This window comes from Passer domesticus, chromosome 14 (assembly GCF_036417665.1).
Source record: "Passer domesticus isolate bPasDom1 chromosome 14, bPasDom1.hap1, whole genome shotgun sequence".
Classification (NCBI taxonomy): Eukaryota; Metazoa; Chordata; class Aves; order Passeriformes; family Passeridae; genus Passer; species Passer domesticus.
In genome coordinates, this window is record NC_087487.1 from 8,821,905 (window position 1) to 8,836,819 (window position 14,915).

At 43.3% G+C, this 14,915-nt stretch overlaps 1 protein-coding gene across 2 annotated transcripts in view; it reads left to right on the plus strand.

Annotated features, from left to right (window-relative positions):
* The first annotated feature begins 3,364 nt into the window (after positions 1 to 3,364).
* LOC135280499 (tropomodulin-2) overlaps positions 3,365 to 14,915 on the plus strand; it is a 32,957-nt gene continuing 21,406 nt past the window's right edge. Inside the window, exons 1-2 of one of the 2 annotated variants that reach the window (XM_064388459.1) lie at positions 3,365 to 3,523; positions 13,277 to 13,487. In XM_064388459.1, coding sequence (XP_064244529.1) covers positions 13,362 to 13,487 — 126 coding nt within the window. In that variant the 5' untranslated portion in view covers positions 3,365 to 3,523; positions 13,277 to 13,361. The remainder of the gene's footprint in view (positions 3,524 to 13,276; positions 13,488 to 14,915) is intronic. The other variant, XM_064388460.1, reaches the window with a different exon arrangement.

Here is a 14,915-nt window from a genome sequence, read left to right on the forward strand (position 1 = left end):
ATCTGCTGCAAATTAACTGGCACAGATAAGATATTTATTATTAGTGTTGCTACCATAGCAAATGCAGTGTCTAAATTGAAATGCATTTATTCAGGATTTATTGTGCTAAGGATGTAGAAGGGTTCACAGGAAGCAAGTTTGGATGAAATAACAGAGGACTTGACCATAGTGTTATTTAATGTTTTACTGTACCTCACCTTATAAAACAGTCCAAGAAAATCCTATTGTCTATCAAAGCAATGCAACAAAAAAACTTCCAATCCAAATATAGTTGGGGATTGACCAGTTGAAATGCCGCTGGCCAACATTTTAAGACTTGAACCATCAAGATCATATGAATGGAGGCTGCTCACATAGACTGGTTTTCTTTCGAGGCCATTTCAAAAGTATCTCCCCAATTCAGTAATTTTACATGTGACCAAGAGTCAATTATTTTCTCCACCCTAGGTCTGGAATTTGCTGATCAGGAATTGAACCAGGGGGTTTTATTCACAAGTCACTGAATTTGATCAATATCTGGTCTTTAAGAGAAGAAATCAAAACATGCAGCACACAGTAATCAAGTCCAGATGTTGTCTAGAAGACAAGCTCCAGTTCTAGCAGGAATTAATTAAGCAAAGTCTTACAATCTGTGTCATAAGAAAACCAGATGAAAACAACAGCCCCTGTGGCTTTTTATTTTAAAAATGCCACAAACATTTTGAAACAACTGACCACATTTTGGCCACACATAGTTCAGCGAAATAAAACTTGCTTTTGGGTGCCCCAGTTAATGATTTACTGGTACAACCTGCTGGCAGCAAGCCCAGTTTAGACAGAGTTGGAAAAATGCCAAACATTTAGGCTGCATTCACCACAGAGCCTCTGAAACAAACTGTCACTGGGTGTAGGGAAGGCTGAGCCAGGAAATGCATTGTTTTGGGATCCACGGGATCCCAGCTCTCAAAGGCATCCCCCAGAGTGGAGTACATTTTTTTTCAAGAGTAGTTGTCCCCTTTTGTGTTATACCCTTAGGGTGTTTACTCTGCCACTGCACTTCTTTCAACAGGTCAAATACATAAATAAAAATAAAATTAAATTAAAAGGCTATGCCAGGGGAAAAAAGGACTTCTTGGGACCTTACCCTCCCCTCTCAGATGTGCCAGCCTGGGAAAAGCCACACATGGGAAATGTGGTCAGTGCAGGTGGCCACAGGCATTTGATGTAAATGCATCACAGCAGGCATAGCCCATAAATGGATCTCCTGCAGCCCAGGCATGGGATGGAGCTCAGATTCATGAATTGTATTGAATACATTTGTCTTCTATTGTTGCAGTTTGGGGAGAATGAAAGATTATCTAGTACATCTGCATTTAATCTATTCATGGTGTATGGTTTTGTTGGAATGCCTCGTAAATACAGGTGACCTGCACCTTTTCTTAAAGAAAAACTGATCATATTTCTAATTTCTTGATTGCAAATTCCATGCATGAGGTATAAGGAAGAAAGAAACATGAAACCACAGCTAAAGAAGAGCAGAATCTTGACTTCAGCCAAGCTCTATACTCATTGCAGAGGATTGTTACATTTTTAACAGAAAGTAATATGAAGTGAATTTGTCATCAGATATAAAGCATGCTGATGGGAAAGTCAGCATGGGAGGATTTATTTTCCTTCATATCAACTTAATAAATACATTTTAAGGCGTGACAGGAAAATCTGAGTGAAAAAACTTGTAGGAGTTTATCAAAAAACAAATACCCTAATGTTAACTTTCACTCTGTGTAGATAGCACACATTTCCCTTTCCCAGTATTTGTATAATTATGAGTGACTCATTCAAGCCCTGATCCTACAGACCAAGATTAAATCCCAAAAGAGGGTTTGATCTGTGTCAATAATTAAATCCACATTTCTGTCTCATGGCTGAATGAGACCCATTTCCAGGGAAGCTTCAACCCCACCACCAAACCAAAATATTGCTTTTCAGCCTGAGCCACCAAGTTACAGAGTAGAAGATTTCAAAGCAATTTGGTTCAGCTTCCCTGATTTTTCTGGGACTGAACAAACAAAACCACAGATGCAAACCCTGTTTTCTTTGAATGCAGGGAAGGAAAGGGAAAGACTGTGGAATAAATGAATCTGATTATTTCCCATTTCTGTTGCTCTGATAACATTTCAGATGTTTGGCAAAAAGCTGTTAACTTATGGCTGGATATCCCATTTTATGCAAAGTTTGAGGCAAGGAGGTTCCAAGCAGGTAACTGCAGCGTTGGAGGATTTTTCTACACTCTGCACACTATTGTGGATACAGGTGTTTTCCTTAGCAGCAGTGGCAAAACACCCACCGTGACCCTTCAGCCCCTCATAGTGGCCTGAGTTTTCTGCTCTATGTCTTGCTACAGACACCTGAGGTGTTTGGCAGAGTTTGGCATTTCCTAGTTGTAGGCATTTCCAACTTTTTTTCCGCAGGAAAATTCAACTCTAGTGCAGCATCTGCTTCTTAACAAGGCAATGTCTTCTTTTCCTGCCAATGTGAAATGAAACTTAAAGACATCCCAATCACTGGAACAGCTTTTCTGCTGCTTGTGTCTGATCACTTAGTGCTCAGAACCAAGGGCCTCTGTTCAACTAAATCACAACACCCCACGAAAGCATTCTGATAAATTAATTTATGGACATGCTTAATTAAAAGGGGTTCCCTCAAATAATATTATATATAATTTCAACAAATGGTTAACCTTACTGTTAACCTTATAGAATAACAGAATTATTCTATAATTAGACAGAATAACAGAATATTCTGTTAACCTTATAGAATAACAGAACAAATAAAATTGACTTGCCAACACTAATTAACTGAAGAAAGGAAAACCATCAAAATGGTCTCAGAGACCAGCACCCTGTAGTCCAAAACTGGCTCCCTGGGGTGACACATCTTGACTCAGGGTGAGGGCCAGCAGGTTTCTGCTGCAGGACCTGTTCGGCTGGCTCCGTTTGCAGCAGGTGTTGAGAGGAGCAAACCGCGTTCTCTGGGACCAGCTGGCGGCACGCGTGCCCAGCGCTGACCGGGAGCCGGGCAGGGGCGGTGGCCGCGGCTGGCACAGCACCCAGGGCACAGCGCGGTCTGTCGTGCGCCGTGTCGGGCAAGGCTCAGCCTGCATGGTGCCAAGCCAAAGACGACATGTGGGTTAGCTGGGACCTCACCGGCAGGCTTGGGGCACACAGAGGGCTGAGCAGGGCAGGGCGAAGGGAGGGCGGCCCGGCCGGGGGCGGGAGGGCCGCTGCTGCGGGAGCTGCGGGAGCTGCGGGAGCTGGAGCCGCTGCTGCGCTGCCGTCGGGCCGGTGCCGCTTGCCGGTGCCCGCGGCCCCGCCGGACTACGAGTCCCAGCGTGCCCGGCAGGGCCGGGGCCGCGCTGCGCAGCCGCCGCGCCGGGCACCCACCTGCAGCCGGGCTCGGGGCGCGGAGGGGCGCGCAGGCGGCGCCGGGCTGGGCTCGGGCGCGGAGCGCAGGCGGCGGCGGCCAGGCCCGGCCCCGCGGCGGGGTAAGGCGGCGGCCGGGCCGGGCCGGGCCGGGCGGGACGCGGGGCAGCATCGCCGCGGGGCTGCGCGGGGCTCCGCGCACTGCGGAGCGGGCGCGGCGGGCGTGGCGGAGCATCCCCGGCGCGGGTGCGGGTGCGGGCGGCCCCGCTCCGATCCCAGCCGGGCCCGGGGTCGCCGCGGGGGCCGTGCGGGGCACGGCGGGCTCGGCCGGGCGGCCCCGCCACGCCCGGGCTCGGCGGGGAGCGCAGCGCCCGCCCCGGCGCCTCCGCAGCTCCGAGGAGCGGGTGCGCGGCTGGTTATTGCGGAGCGCTCGCATCCTCCGGGTCACGCGTGGGAGGACAGAAATTAGATGGGGCAGTTCCATAAAACACCCAGAGAAGGTGTTTGTGTGGATGATGGTGAGCTGCCCCTCCTTGGCGATCTCCTGCCTTTTGTATGTCGCGGATACGGCAGAGGCGGAGGGTGGTTCTGCTCCGCAGCGGGTCAGAGCAAACGAACCAGTGCCAGGTTCAGGAAAAGATCGCTGATTTGGAACATTTAGGAACGTTTCCAAGGTCCTGAAAAGCTAAATGTACCCTCAAAACCTGCACCTTGCGTTAGATATCGCATACTGTCTGTTCTGTCATCTTCTAATTAAAATAATCAGGGTGCCCTAGTTCAAGGGGATTTGCTTTGATGGAAACTTTAGGGGAATTTCTTCTGCCAGAGTAAAAATCCACAGATAATCAATGAGAAGCATGTAAAGATAACTGAGGAGTATAAACACCAAAAAGTAAATGACGACTGGTTAGATTAGCATAAGCATCCTGAGCTTAGCAGTGACATAAACTTCTGAAAAAAATTCTAACATTATTACTGAGACAAATTCAGAAATTTATCAATATCAAATATAAATTTGGAAGAAGTAATTATATTTTTATACCATGAATGATACCCTGTGTAGATCCATGATTTTTAAAAGTGTTTAATAGAGGAAATCTTCATCAAGTTATTGAGTGGCTTGTTTGTAGTAAATAGATTCAGTTTTTCAATTTCTTATAGTATGAAAGCTTTAATTGATTATTCTCAGAAATTGTCTTTGAACATTCTCTGTTCTGCCCTTCACTCTTGGAGAGAGGAACATGTAGTGGCCAAGAAACACCTGGGATCAGCTGGCCTGGTACTGTAGGCATCCCATCCTCCAGTTCTTTGTGAGGGATGCAGTTATTAGAACTGAGCCCAACCTCAGGGGTGCACAGTGATGTCTCACTGAATTATACTGACAATATCACAGTCCTTTCCATGGTGTTCTGCATTCATTTGCTGTCTAAGCCTGCCTTTGTGCTGGTGCTCTACACAGTGCATATCTTAATTGGTTTCCACTGGTTCCACTATGGATATATTTAAATTTTTACCACTAGGTAAGAAAAATAAAGACTTATGTGACTCATTTTAGTGACTTCACCAATTTAAATTTCTAATGTGTCTTTTTTTCCATTTGTCCATCTTGGTTATATGTCTGAGCTTAGCCAGTAGCCTCTCTTATCATGATAATCTAAATAATTTTGTTCAAAGTGGTGTGCTTTGCTCTCTGTTTGTGTACCTTTTCTTCCTTCCTCAAATTATTTTCAGTATTTTACAACTTCTGGCAAGCAATACTCATGCATTTCTGCTGTTAGCAATCTGTTTTAGGGGGGTTTTTTTGGTAGCATTCCTATATTATTGAACCTCCTAGTTTGATGGCTTCCTGTGATTGAGTGTCCTTTTGGCTGGGACTGAGGTGGCTGTGCAGGGTTTTGCTGTGAGAGGCCCTGGTAGCTCCTGTAGCCACAGGAATTTGTACAGGATGGGTTAATAATGGGGTGAATGCCTATGTTCTGTTTACTGACCACAGCAGAAGTGCAGTGGTGGCTTCTGTTGAAAAAAGGGGTTTGGTCATCGTTATTTGGTGCCCCAGAAATCTGTAAACTTAGTTTTTAAATCCTTCTTTCAAAGAGGAGCTGGGACTGAGTGTCCAGCTGCTATGCTAAAACAGGGAAATCTGAGAACAGTGGTGACAAAAAGGTAGCACTTGGTTTGTTATCTGTTGGCACCACAGGTGGAACAATGCTGGAGTTTATGTTACCCACTGTCCTTTTTTCCTATTGATGTTTCCAACATGTGGGAAACAAACACTGCTGTTGTTGTTTCCAGGGCTGGTCTGATGTATTTCATTGTAAAAATAAAAAGTCAATTTCCAGGTAATTCCTTCTCCTGTTTGTTGTTTCAGCTGTCAGGATGTGCACGTCCTGCATGGTTTCTGGCTTTGGTTTACAGATAAAATGCAAAAAATGTTGGTAGTTATGATGTCTCTGTACATTTCAAGGAGAAAAAGCAGCTTAGGAAAGATGCAAAAAGAGGTTTATTTAGAGGGTACCTAGCAGTGGTCATTATTCAGGATCTCAGTTCTGCAGTCATTAGTACATGCTCTTACCCAGCCTTTGGGTCTCTCTGCTGTGTTTTCACTTGGCCTATGCTGTTCATTTAAAAGATCCACTTAAATGTACAAGGTGTCCATGGAAGAAGGGATCCATAGCCAAAGGAAAAGCTGTCCAGTGCTTGACACTTGGAAGATGGTTCCATTCCTTATCTTGCCACAGACTTCCCATTTGACCTTGTGCAAGGCATTTCTGTCTCCTGGCAGGGCAGTGGAGAGGCTCTCGTGTGGCTGATGGTGTTTAGGGCTCCACAGCAGCTGGTTCCACGTAGATGTGATTAGCCAAGGAGGGTACCAGAACCTGGCCTTTGGCTTTCCAGGTTTGCCTCTGTGCAAAGCTGCAGGTCTTCCTACCCCAGTGTGTGCTTTGCTTTGCACTCATGCTGGATGTGCTGATTACAAGGACTGCACTTCTTCACACAACACAAAAGCTGGGATCTGAACAGGATGAAGACACTCCTGGTAAAGATCACAGCTGCTCCTGTAATGTGTGTGATCCCTGTTCCCCTGGGGACCACAGAGCCATGGGCTGCTGTGTCACAGACTGGGGGATGTCAGCTCTGGGCCAGTGCTGGCCAGGGCACAGATCTTTACCTGTTCCAAGTAAATCAGCACCTGTCTGCTGCAAACCTGCAGAGTCTGGCACTTATTGGAGGAGGTTAAATATCATTGGTGCCCCCCAGAAGATAATGAGGCCATTTTCTTCTACTTGCAGTCAAATGGGCACTTACCCAAGGGACCATCAGTCAGGCAGCCCTGGGCAGGGTGTTTCTGCTCACGTCAGTGAGGCACACAGATGACAAATTGTGGGTGGAGCTGCCACTTCACCCTCTCTTTTGCCTGTATAAAAAGACTCTGTCCTCCACAGCTCTCAGCTGTGCACTTCACACCGCCCTCAGTCTCAGACAGTGACTGGTATGTTTTTATCTTAGAAGAGCTAATTAACCTTGCACAGATTTACAAACCATCACTTAAGTCCCATAAATGGAAGAACCTTCCAGTTCTACCAAGTTACCACCTGCAATGATTGTTTCATTAGTTGTAACTAAACTTTACCCCTGTAGAAACAATGGGGAGTGTTCATCTGCAAGAGACAGGACAGACAAACAGGTCTCTGGTGTTTTCCTGTACTTGATGCATCACTGAAATGGCAGACCACCATCCCACCAATGTCTGCAAGGCTTAGGTTTGTTCATCATCCTCTTTTTGGAGGGAGGAATTGAGTGATTTAAAGGTTGAATTTTCTAAGTAAGACTTAAATCATCATGTGGTCACTGTATAATTAGTCATCATATGTTTGTCTGGAAACAATTGTAATGGTTATGATCTAAAAATATCATGATACCCAGAAACAAGCTATAAATTCATCAGGCATTGTAAAGAAATGCTTCCTTTCCAGGACTCAGTTTCATGTTTTGAATGGTTATGAGTAATACCACTAATGTTATTTTAGAAACAATCAGAAATTGGTAATTATATAACATTCTGCCTCAGTGAGAGAAGCATCAATGTTTCATCTTTCTTTAATCACCAGGGAAAAACCTTTTATGTTACCTCAGTCAGAGGGAGTACATCCCTTTATGTCTTCTATAAATAACAGTGCTTTCATATGGATAATTTTGCAATTTATGTGGTGGTTCTTTTTTTCAAAGGGCATGACTGAAGTCCCATTACAATGAATTAATGTCTCACATTTTATTTGCATGGAAGTTATCAATCCCCATTTAAGCAGCCAACTGTGATGTAAACTATCGAGTAGCATAAACATTACCAAGGTTCAGAATGCCACATCCAAATATCAGGTGGAGTTTTTCATCACTGAATGATTATCCTAAAATTTCAGGACTAGTCTAATATTAGGACAACATAATTGTTAATTATTTACTGCTCTCTATGTAGAACTAAACCAGTTGCTGGGAATGGAGCATGAAGTAACCCTACATTAGCTGTGGAGAAAAGCAGCATTTTAAATATGCAGGGATTTTGAGGGATTCTTTGCTGCAGTGTGACAAGGATGGCAGCTGGGCTGGGCACAGAAGAGGTTTGGCCACTCTGACTGTCCCAGAGCCAGCCCTGAGGCAGTGCCCAGCTGAGCTCTCCCTCCTGCCAGCCCCACAGACTCTCTGAAGAACCCAATTCTACAAGTCCTCAAACAGGTGATTTGCTCTGACCCACAAAGTGATCATGCTGTGTCATGAATATAAAAGGCTTAGAAAAGGTGACTAGACTGGAGCAGTTCAGTACTCCTTATGTTCTGAAGGGGTTTTTTTGGAAACAGAGAGAAATACTCTAGAAGAGGAAATACTTTTCTGAAGATCTCTCTTCCATTTTCTGCCTCTGTGAATTTCTTTGACGTGTCTGCTGTATCTGCATCAGGACCTGTAGCTAACACTATTCACATCATGCACACACAAACCCCAGTTTTGCAATGCTGTGTTCCTGCCACACTTGTGTTCTGTGCTGGCCCTAATGCATTCCTTCTAACTTTCCTGAGATTCATGAACCTCCTACTGCAAAACATGATTTCCTAGAACTCATCCCCCACATGTTCATGGTTAGAAAGTACACTGGTATATTTGTCTTGCCTTTTAAGTGTAAAAATTAAAAAGGAACCTTATTTATATGTCAGACAATGGGGTATTTCTAATGTTCCCTGTCTGGCACTGGATTCAGTGTGCTGGTGGGGGCACTCCCTTGCCTGGACAGCGTGGGACAATCATCCTCCTTCTACTGAGCATCTGCTTGTGTTGCACAAATACGGCTCTTAATCATAATGGCCCCAATCCTATTTATTTGGTCCAGTATCAATTTAACTTGGGATTAATTCCACCTGGTTTTTATTTTCATGTTTAGCTACATGAGTCTAAAGAAAGGGAAGATTTTTTTTCCACATTTATAGGTCAGTTTTACAACTGTTTTTCAAAACACAAATATCCACCACTGTGGATACAGAGATAGTTTAAAATAGGCCATGCATCAGGATTTCCTTTCTAAAGATCAGTTGCTGTGATTTGCAAAAATGAGAACAATTTCTCAAACCTGATTATTAAAAAAATACTTTTTCCCCATAAAAATGCAAAGAACTGTATTAATAGATTATTTCCCATTCATCACATGTCTCTATACTTCATAATGCACATTGTCATGCAGCTTCATTCCTAGCTTATACACACTATCAAACCTGGAAGTTCACATCCCCTGTATCACAATCTCCTCCTCTCTGCAGGACCCCAGAGACAGATGTTTCTCTAAGTGTGTACTCTGTGTTTTAGATGGCAGGAGTGACCTGAAGTGCATTTGTGGCTGCTGGTCCATAGGAGATTGTACAGTTCAGGTTGTTCCAGCACTTCCTAAGGGATCCAAGCAAATGCAAGTGGGATCCCTGTGACATTCAACATTAATTCAACAGAAGAGTGATTCACTCTCAGAAAGAAACATCTGTATCAGCAGTAGAAGATTACAACAGTGTTATGGCATCAGCAGAAACCACAGCCTGGCTCCTCTAGACAGCCCTTTCAGGAGTGTATAAGCATAACAAAAAAGTACTTTTGAACATGGTGAGGTGCAGAGGGGCTGTATCACAGCAGGTGCTAACTACACTGAGCAATAATGATTTTATGTAGGCTGACTAATGACACCTTTTTTTTCCTTGCAAACATGTTTAAAATGCTGATGTTGACAGGAATAGGTGAAAAGCTGCCCCAAATAACACCGTATGTATTTCTTTCTTTAGAAGGAATCAGAAATACAGCTATAGCAAGAGGTTCTTTGAAGCTCACAGTGGAACCTCTGTGCTCCACAAGGGTTTAAAAGTACCCCGTGGGTAGCAGAAATGCCTCTTCCAGTTCTGCCCCACCCAGACCCAGCACAGATCTCACCTCTTGGGCTTTGCTGTTTAACAGTGGGGCTTAGGCCCAGGAGAAACTGAGATGCTCCATACTGAAACTCAGTGGAGAAAAACAAATGGGATATGTGCTCCCCCATTCCTTAACCTCTTTCACTCTTCCCAGTAAGTTTGAAGGGAAACTGCACAGTGTTATCCATGGTCCCTCATCCTGCTTCCCTCAGTGTCCCTAATGCAGTGTGACATTCAGGAGTGTGTTGTCTCTGTGGCTAGGCTGGACATCTCCCTTGTGCTGTGACACCTGATCTGCTTTTATTTGCTCAGAATAACAGCAGCAGGGAGCTCTGGGTTAGAGCTGCCTTTGTAACTAATGGAAGTTTTCATCCAGTAATCACAACAAAGCAAGTCCAGTGGATGAAGTGTGCAAGAAGTAAATAGTTGTGCACACCCAGGCCACAGTAAGGAGCTGCACAGGCAGCATATGGCTCTGTTTACATACACAATATTAACAGTATCAAATCCAATTAGGGAGGTGGAGATCGTTATCATCACATTAGACAGCAGTTTCCAGAGTGTGTGAATCAAGAGTTCAGCATTTCCTTCCCAGTCTGACTGATGCTGAATTGTTGGATTTATCTCTTCCCTTGATTTGTGCTACTGTGACTCTGGTGAAAGGTCAATGGAGAGCACAAACCCAGGACGTGAGCAATGGGTGTTCCAGCCCAGCCTGCAGCACACTGAAAGCTCCAGAAAAGCTTTACTGCTCTCAGGCATTGTGGACAAAGAAATTCCCTTAGCAGTGTCTTCTGCTTTTGTTCAGTCACAAAAGAGTAGGATTCTGTTCTGAAAAGGAAAATATTAAGGGAATTTCTGTTGCAAATGTGTGCAGTCAAGAAAAGCACTCTTTCAGGCTCTTCAATCTACTGAGGGTTATTCAACACAGTACTTCATGCCACGAGAGAGGTTAGGCTGGTACATCTGTAATATCTGGGTTTGAATTTCTCTTTGGGACATCCCTGCTGAACATGGTCAAACACCTTCTCTTCTTACTTAAAATAGTGAGAGTTGTCACCTGTTCAAAGTGTCTCCTGGCCCATCTTCCCTTTATGGCTGAGCGCTTGGGCAGCTCACAAAGAATCTGGGGTGTGTGGTGCACACAGTCATACTCTGATTCACCTGGGGTCAGCTGTGCAGACCTCACAGGAGCTCTCAGATCCACGGCCTTGCTGATCCCAGTGCCACAATTCCTGGCTGTGACCCTGCAGTGCTGTACACCCGAGGGAGAGGTCCTGCTACCAGCTGGACTGCTGACCCTCAGCCAGGGAAATGCCTTGGACTCTTACAAGTTGCTTTTCCTACAATATTTAATTACCCTAACCTTGGGATTACATTTCTGTCTTTTCCAGGGATGTGATTAAACTCTAATAAAATAACCATTTAACTTAAATAGTTTTTAAAAGCTATAATCCCCTCAAAGAAATTTTTTAGCTCAGTTAATGACTGCTAGCTGAAATGTTATGGTTATAATGAGTTTATCCAAAGGAACTTAGAGAAGGCACCTGATGCCCTAGGGCAGAGTGTTGTACTGCAGCTCAATTTGGTTTTACAGTTTAAACAAATTACGATTTTAAAATAAAATGCTTTCATTATTTAACAAGTAATTTTGATAAAAATTTGCTTGGATTAAATACATATTGAACTAGTGTTCTTCTTAATCACAAAGTACACAAAAACTTTAGCTCTTTTGTACTGGTTTTGGTGAAAATTTCCCCCAGACTCATTGCATGTGATGAAATTTTGGTAAGAAAATTTCACAACACTTGTAACTTTGTTAAACATCAGATGCTGACTACCTCCCTAAAACAAACTCAATTTAAAGAATGGTTTAGAATGAATTTTGTCCTGACATTTGGAATGGCTTGATGATGATGTTGTGCTAAGAAAACAGCAGCCACAAACAGAGCAGGAATAAGGAGAAAAAGAAAGTGTGTAGGCAAAATAATGATTCTTCTTGGAATAGTATATTTAAGTTTCCAGTCAAGGCTTAATGTGCCTTGCAGTAGTCACAGAATTCTGGATATTTCAAATTTGTGAATCCAGTGATTATTCCCTTCCCTTTCAATAGATTGCTGATTTCTAGTCTTTTTGATAAATATAAAAATGAAATATGTTTTAGTATTTAGTACTTAAATAGTAAAACTCCTAAGCAAATTAAATATTTTCATCTGGATTTGGAATAAAAGAAAAACAAAAATCAGGCTTCCAGCTCGTATGACAAGCAACAGAACCCACATGGATTTTATCAGCTTATGACAACTAAAAACCTGGCCAAAGGAAATTAGGGTTGGGGTTGATGCATAAATCAGTGGTAGCTGTCAGTTGACTGGTTTCCATATCAACCATCACTGAAATTTGTGAATGCAAAACTCAGCAGTGCCACTGCTCAGCTGACTGTGCCATTTGGAGAGTGCTGGTGCTGCTGTGGGAGCTGGGCACCCTTGGGAGGGCCTGCAGCACCCTGAGAGTCCCCAGCTAATGCTGTTTCTCATCAAAAGTTAATTCTCTTTCGCTCTGTCCCTTTACAGGCTGATTCTGGTTCTAGAATTTGTTCTGGATAAGAAAAAAATGAGCAAGTAAAGACAGAGAGTCCTTTGTCATGTTGTCATATGACAGATAATATGACAATGACTGCTGTGGTCATGCAAATGAGAACTTCTTGTTCCCAGTCAGTTGGGGTCATCTAACAAGGAATCGTATTCAAATTCTAAAACTAAAAGAGTTTGTGAAATACTAAGTTCATTTTTTTTTTTTCATGTTTTTTCAAGGTTTGAACTTCTGCAGGTCTCCCATGTAACAGACTGAATTACAGATAATATTTTGAGCTATAATTAGCATCCCCTCACTCCAAGAATTTTGATGATATGTGCTATCATTTGTATCCAAACATGCTGAAATAAGACTAAATACCAGTGTACCTGAGAGATGCTTAGGTGACCAGAATGTGCCAAAAAGTCGGCCAAGGTGATGTGAGTTAGCTTTCAGCCACCAGCAAAGCTGGGATAAGACAGAATCCCTCAAAGCATAACATTTTGGTTTTTGTTTGTCAGTGTTGGATTATTGCCTGTGGCTTTACCACTTTCCTTTGCTTCTGGCAAGCAGAAGGAAAGAAGAAGAAAAACTGCTTCCAAGCAAATGAAATAAACCAGCAATATTTCTAGGAAAAACAAAAGTTGCTAATATTTTCCTTATCTCTGTCTGGAAGCTGCTCTTTGCTGTGCCCCAGCTTTACTGAACCTGTCCTTGCTATTCCATGGCTGCTCTGCCCAGGACGTCCCACACCCCCTGTGCTGTGCCAGGACATCCTGCTGCTTTGTTTTCATTGCTAAGTGTCACTGTGACCCTCAGCTTTCCAGGACTCTCAGCGCAATGGAGATGCTCACAATGCTTTATTGTTAGCAGGGAGCGTGGCTGGAGGAGCTGGGCACCCCTGCATGGTTGGAACCCTGAGCAGCAGCAGCAGCAGAGCACAGCAGCAGGAGCCATGTCTCTGCCCTTCCGAAAGGAGCTGGAGAAGTACAAGAATATCAACGAAGATGAAATACTCAGCAAGCTCTCAGAGGATGAACTGAAGCAGCTAGAACACGTTCTCGATGACCTTGATCCTGAGGTGAGTGATGATAATTGCAGCACTGCCTGTTAGAAATGCCACACACTGCAGTGTTTTTATTTGTGTTTTGTTGCAGTAGGGACAGTGAACCTTAAAGTATGAGCAGCTCAGCTACATTTTGGTTGTATTCCTGCTGGGATGTGCTACTTTCTAAAAGTCACTGTGCTCTTGGTCTATCCCATGTCTATTTAGACATGAGCTTGTCTGCAATCTAAATATTTAATCATGTTGGCACACTGCAACACAATGAGAAGCTTTTTATGGCTCCTATTTCTGAGCACAGCAGTAAACAAACATAACCTGTGTTTATGGAGATCAGGTATTTTGAACTTATGAAATCTGTTGACCGTGTCATTCAGAACATATGTTTTTACTTGAAGAGAACATATTTGGAATGATCAAGAAAAACAGGATTCAGCTACACAACTGTCATTTTCCAGAAAGTAGGAATAATTGGGATATTTTATATATATATATATATATTTGTTATTATAGATATAAAAATATATTAAAAATATATAAATATATATAATAGTTGAGAAATTCTCACAAAGAATTCGAAGATCTCTGGTCTGAGGACCACTTGATCCTACAATAATGAGGTTACAGTCACAAGTGTGCAGGCAATTGTGACTGTATCTACCCAAAAATATTCAAACTGATGTAGGAATTTGAAAACTGGCAGGTAAAATGGCAGATAAAATGTTCTGTCTGAAGGCAAAATGAATTTGGAGAAACACAATTGATTTATAGCTTCTAATTCTACAGCACCAGTTTGTCTGGAAATTAAGGGGCACTTTAGTGTTCTCTCCCACCATGTTGCCACTTCCCACACTGCTACCACTTCTACATTTTCTGGTATTTTCAAGTATCTGGCATCTCAAATGGAGACACAGAAAACCATTAAAAAGCAACACCAACCAACCCAATAATTCAGGCCATGGTGCATTTGTATTTATGCTACATATGTGAAATGAATTTGGAGCACTTTGGGCACATTTGTGCATGACTTGGGTTCACTGGATGTGCTCAGAATGCACAGAATTCCTTCTGTATTTGCCATGGATCACATTTACTGTGCATGTTCTGGCCAGTGAGGAGATGTTTCTGAAGTACTCTGGGGCACCTTCAACACCTTGGCATTATTGCATGTGCACTGCAAGTTCCACCTTCCTGCATTTCTTCCTGGGGTTTCCTGGACTAACATGGGGGCCTTATTCATATTCCTGTGTTAGAGGATGCAGGTGAAATCACAGGATCCCACAGCTGCATGTTGAAAGTGGGAGTTATCTGCTTGCTTCCTCATACTCTAAATAGCTGAACTCTACCTCGTTCACCAGTCTCTTTAGTGCATGCCATTCATTTCTGAAGTCTGAGAGACATCTGCTTTAGAACGAAAGGAATTTGTTTTTTCAGTGAGAGAAAAAT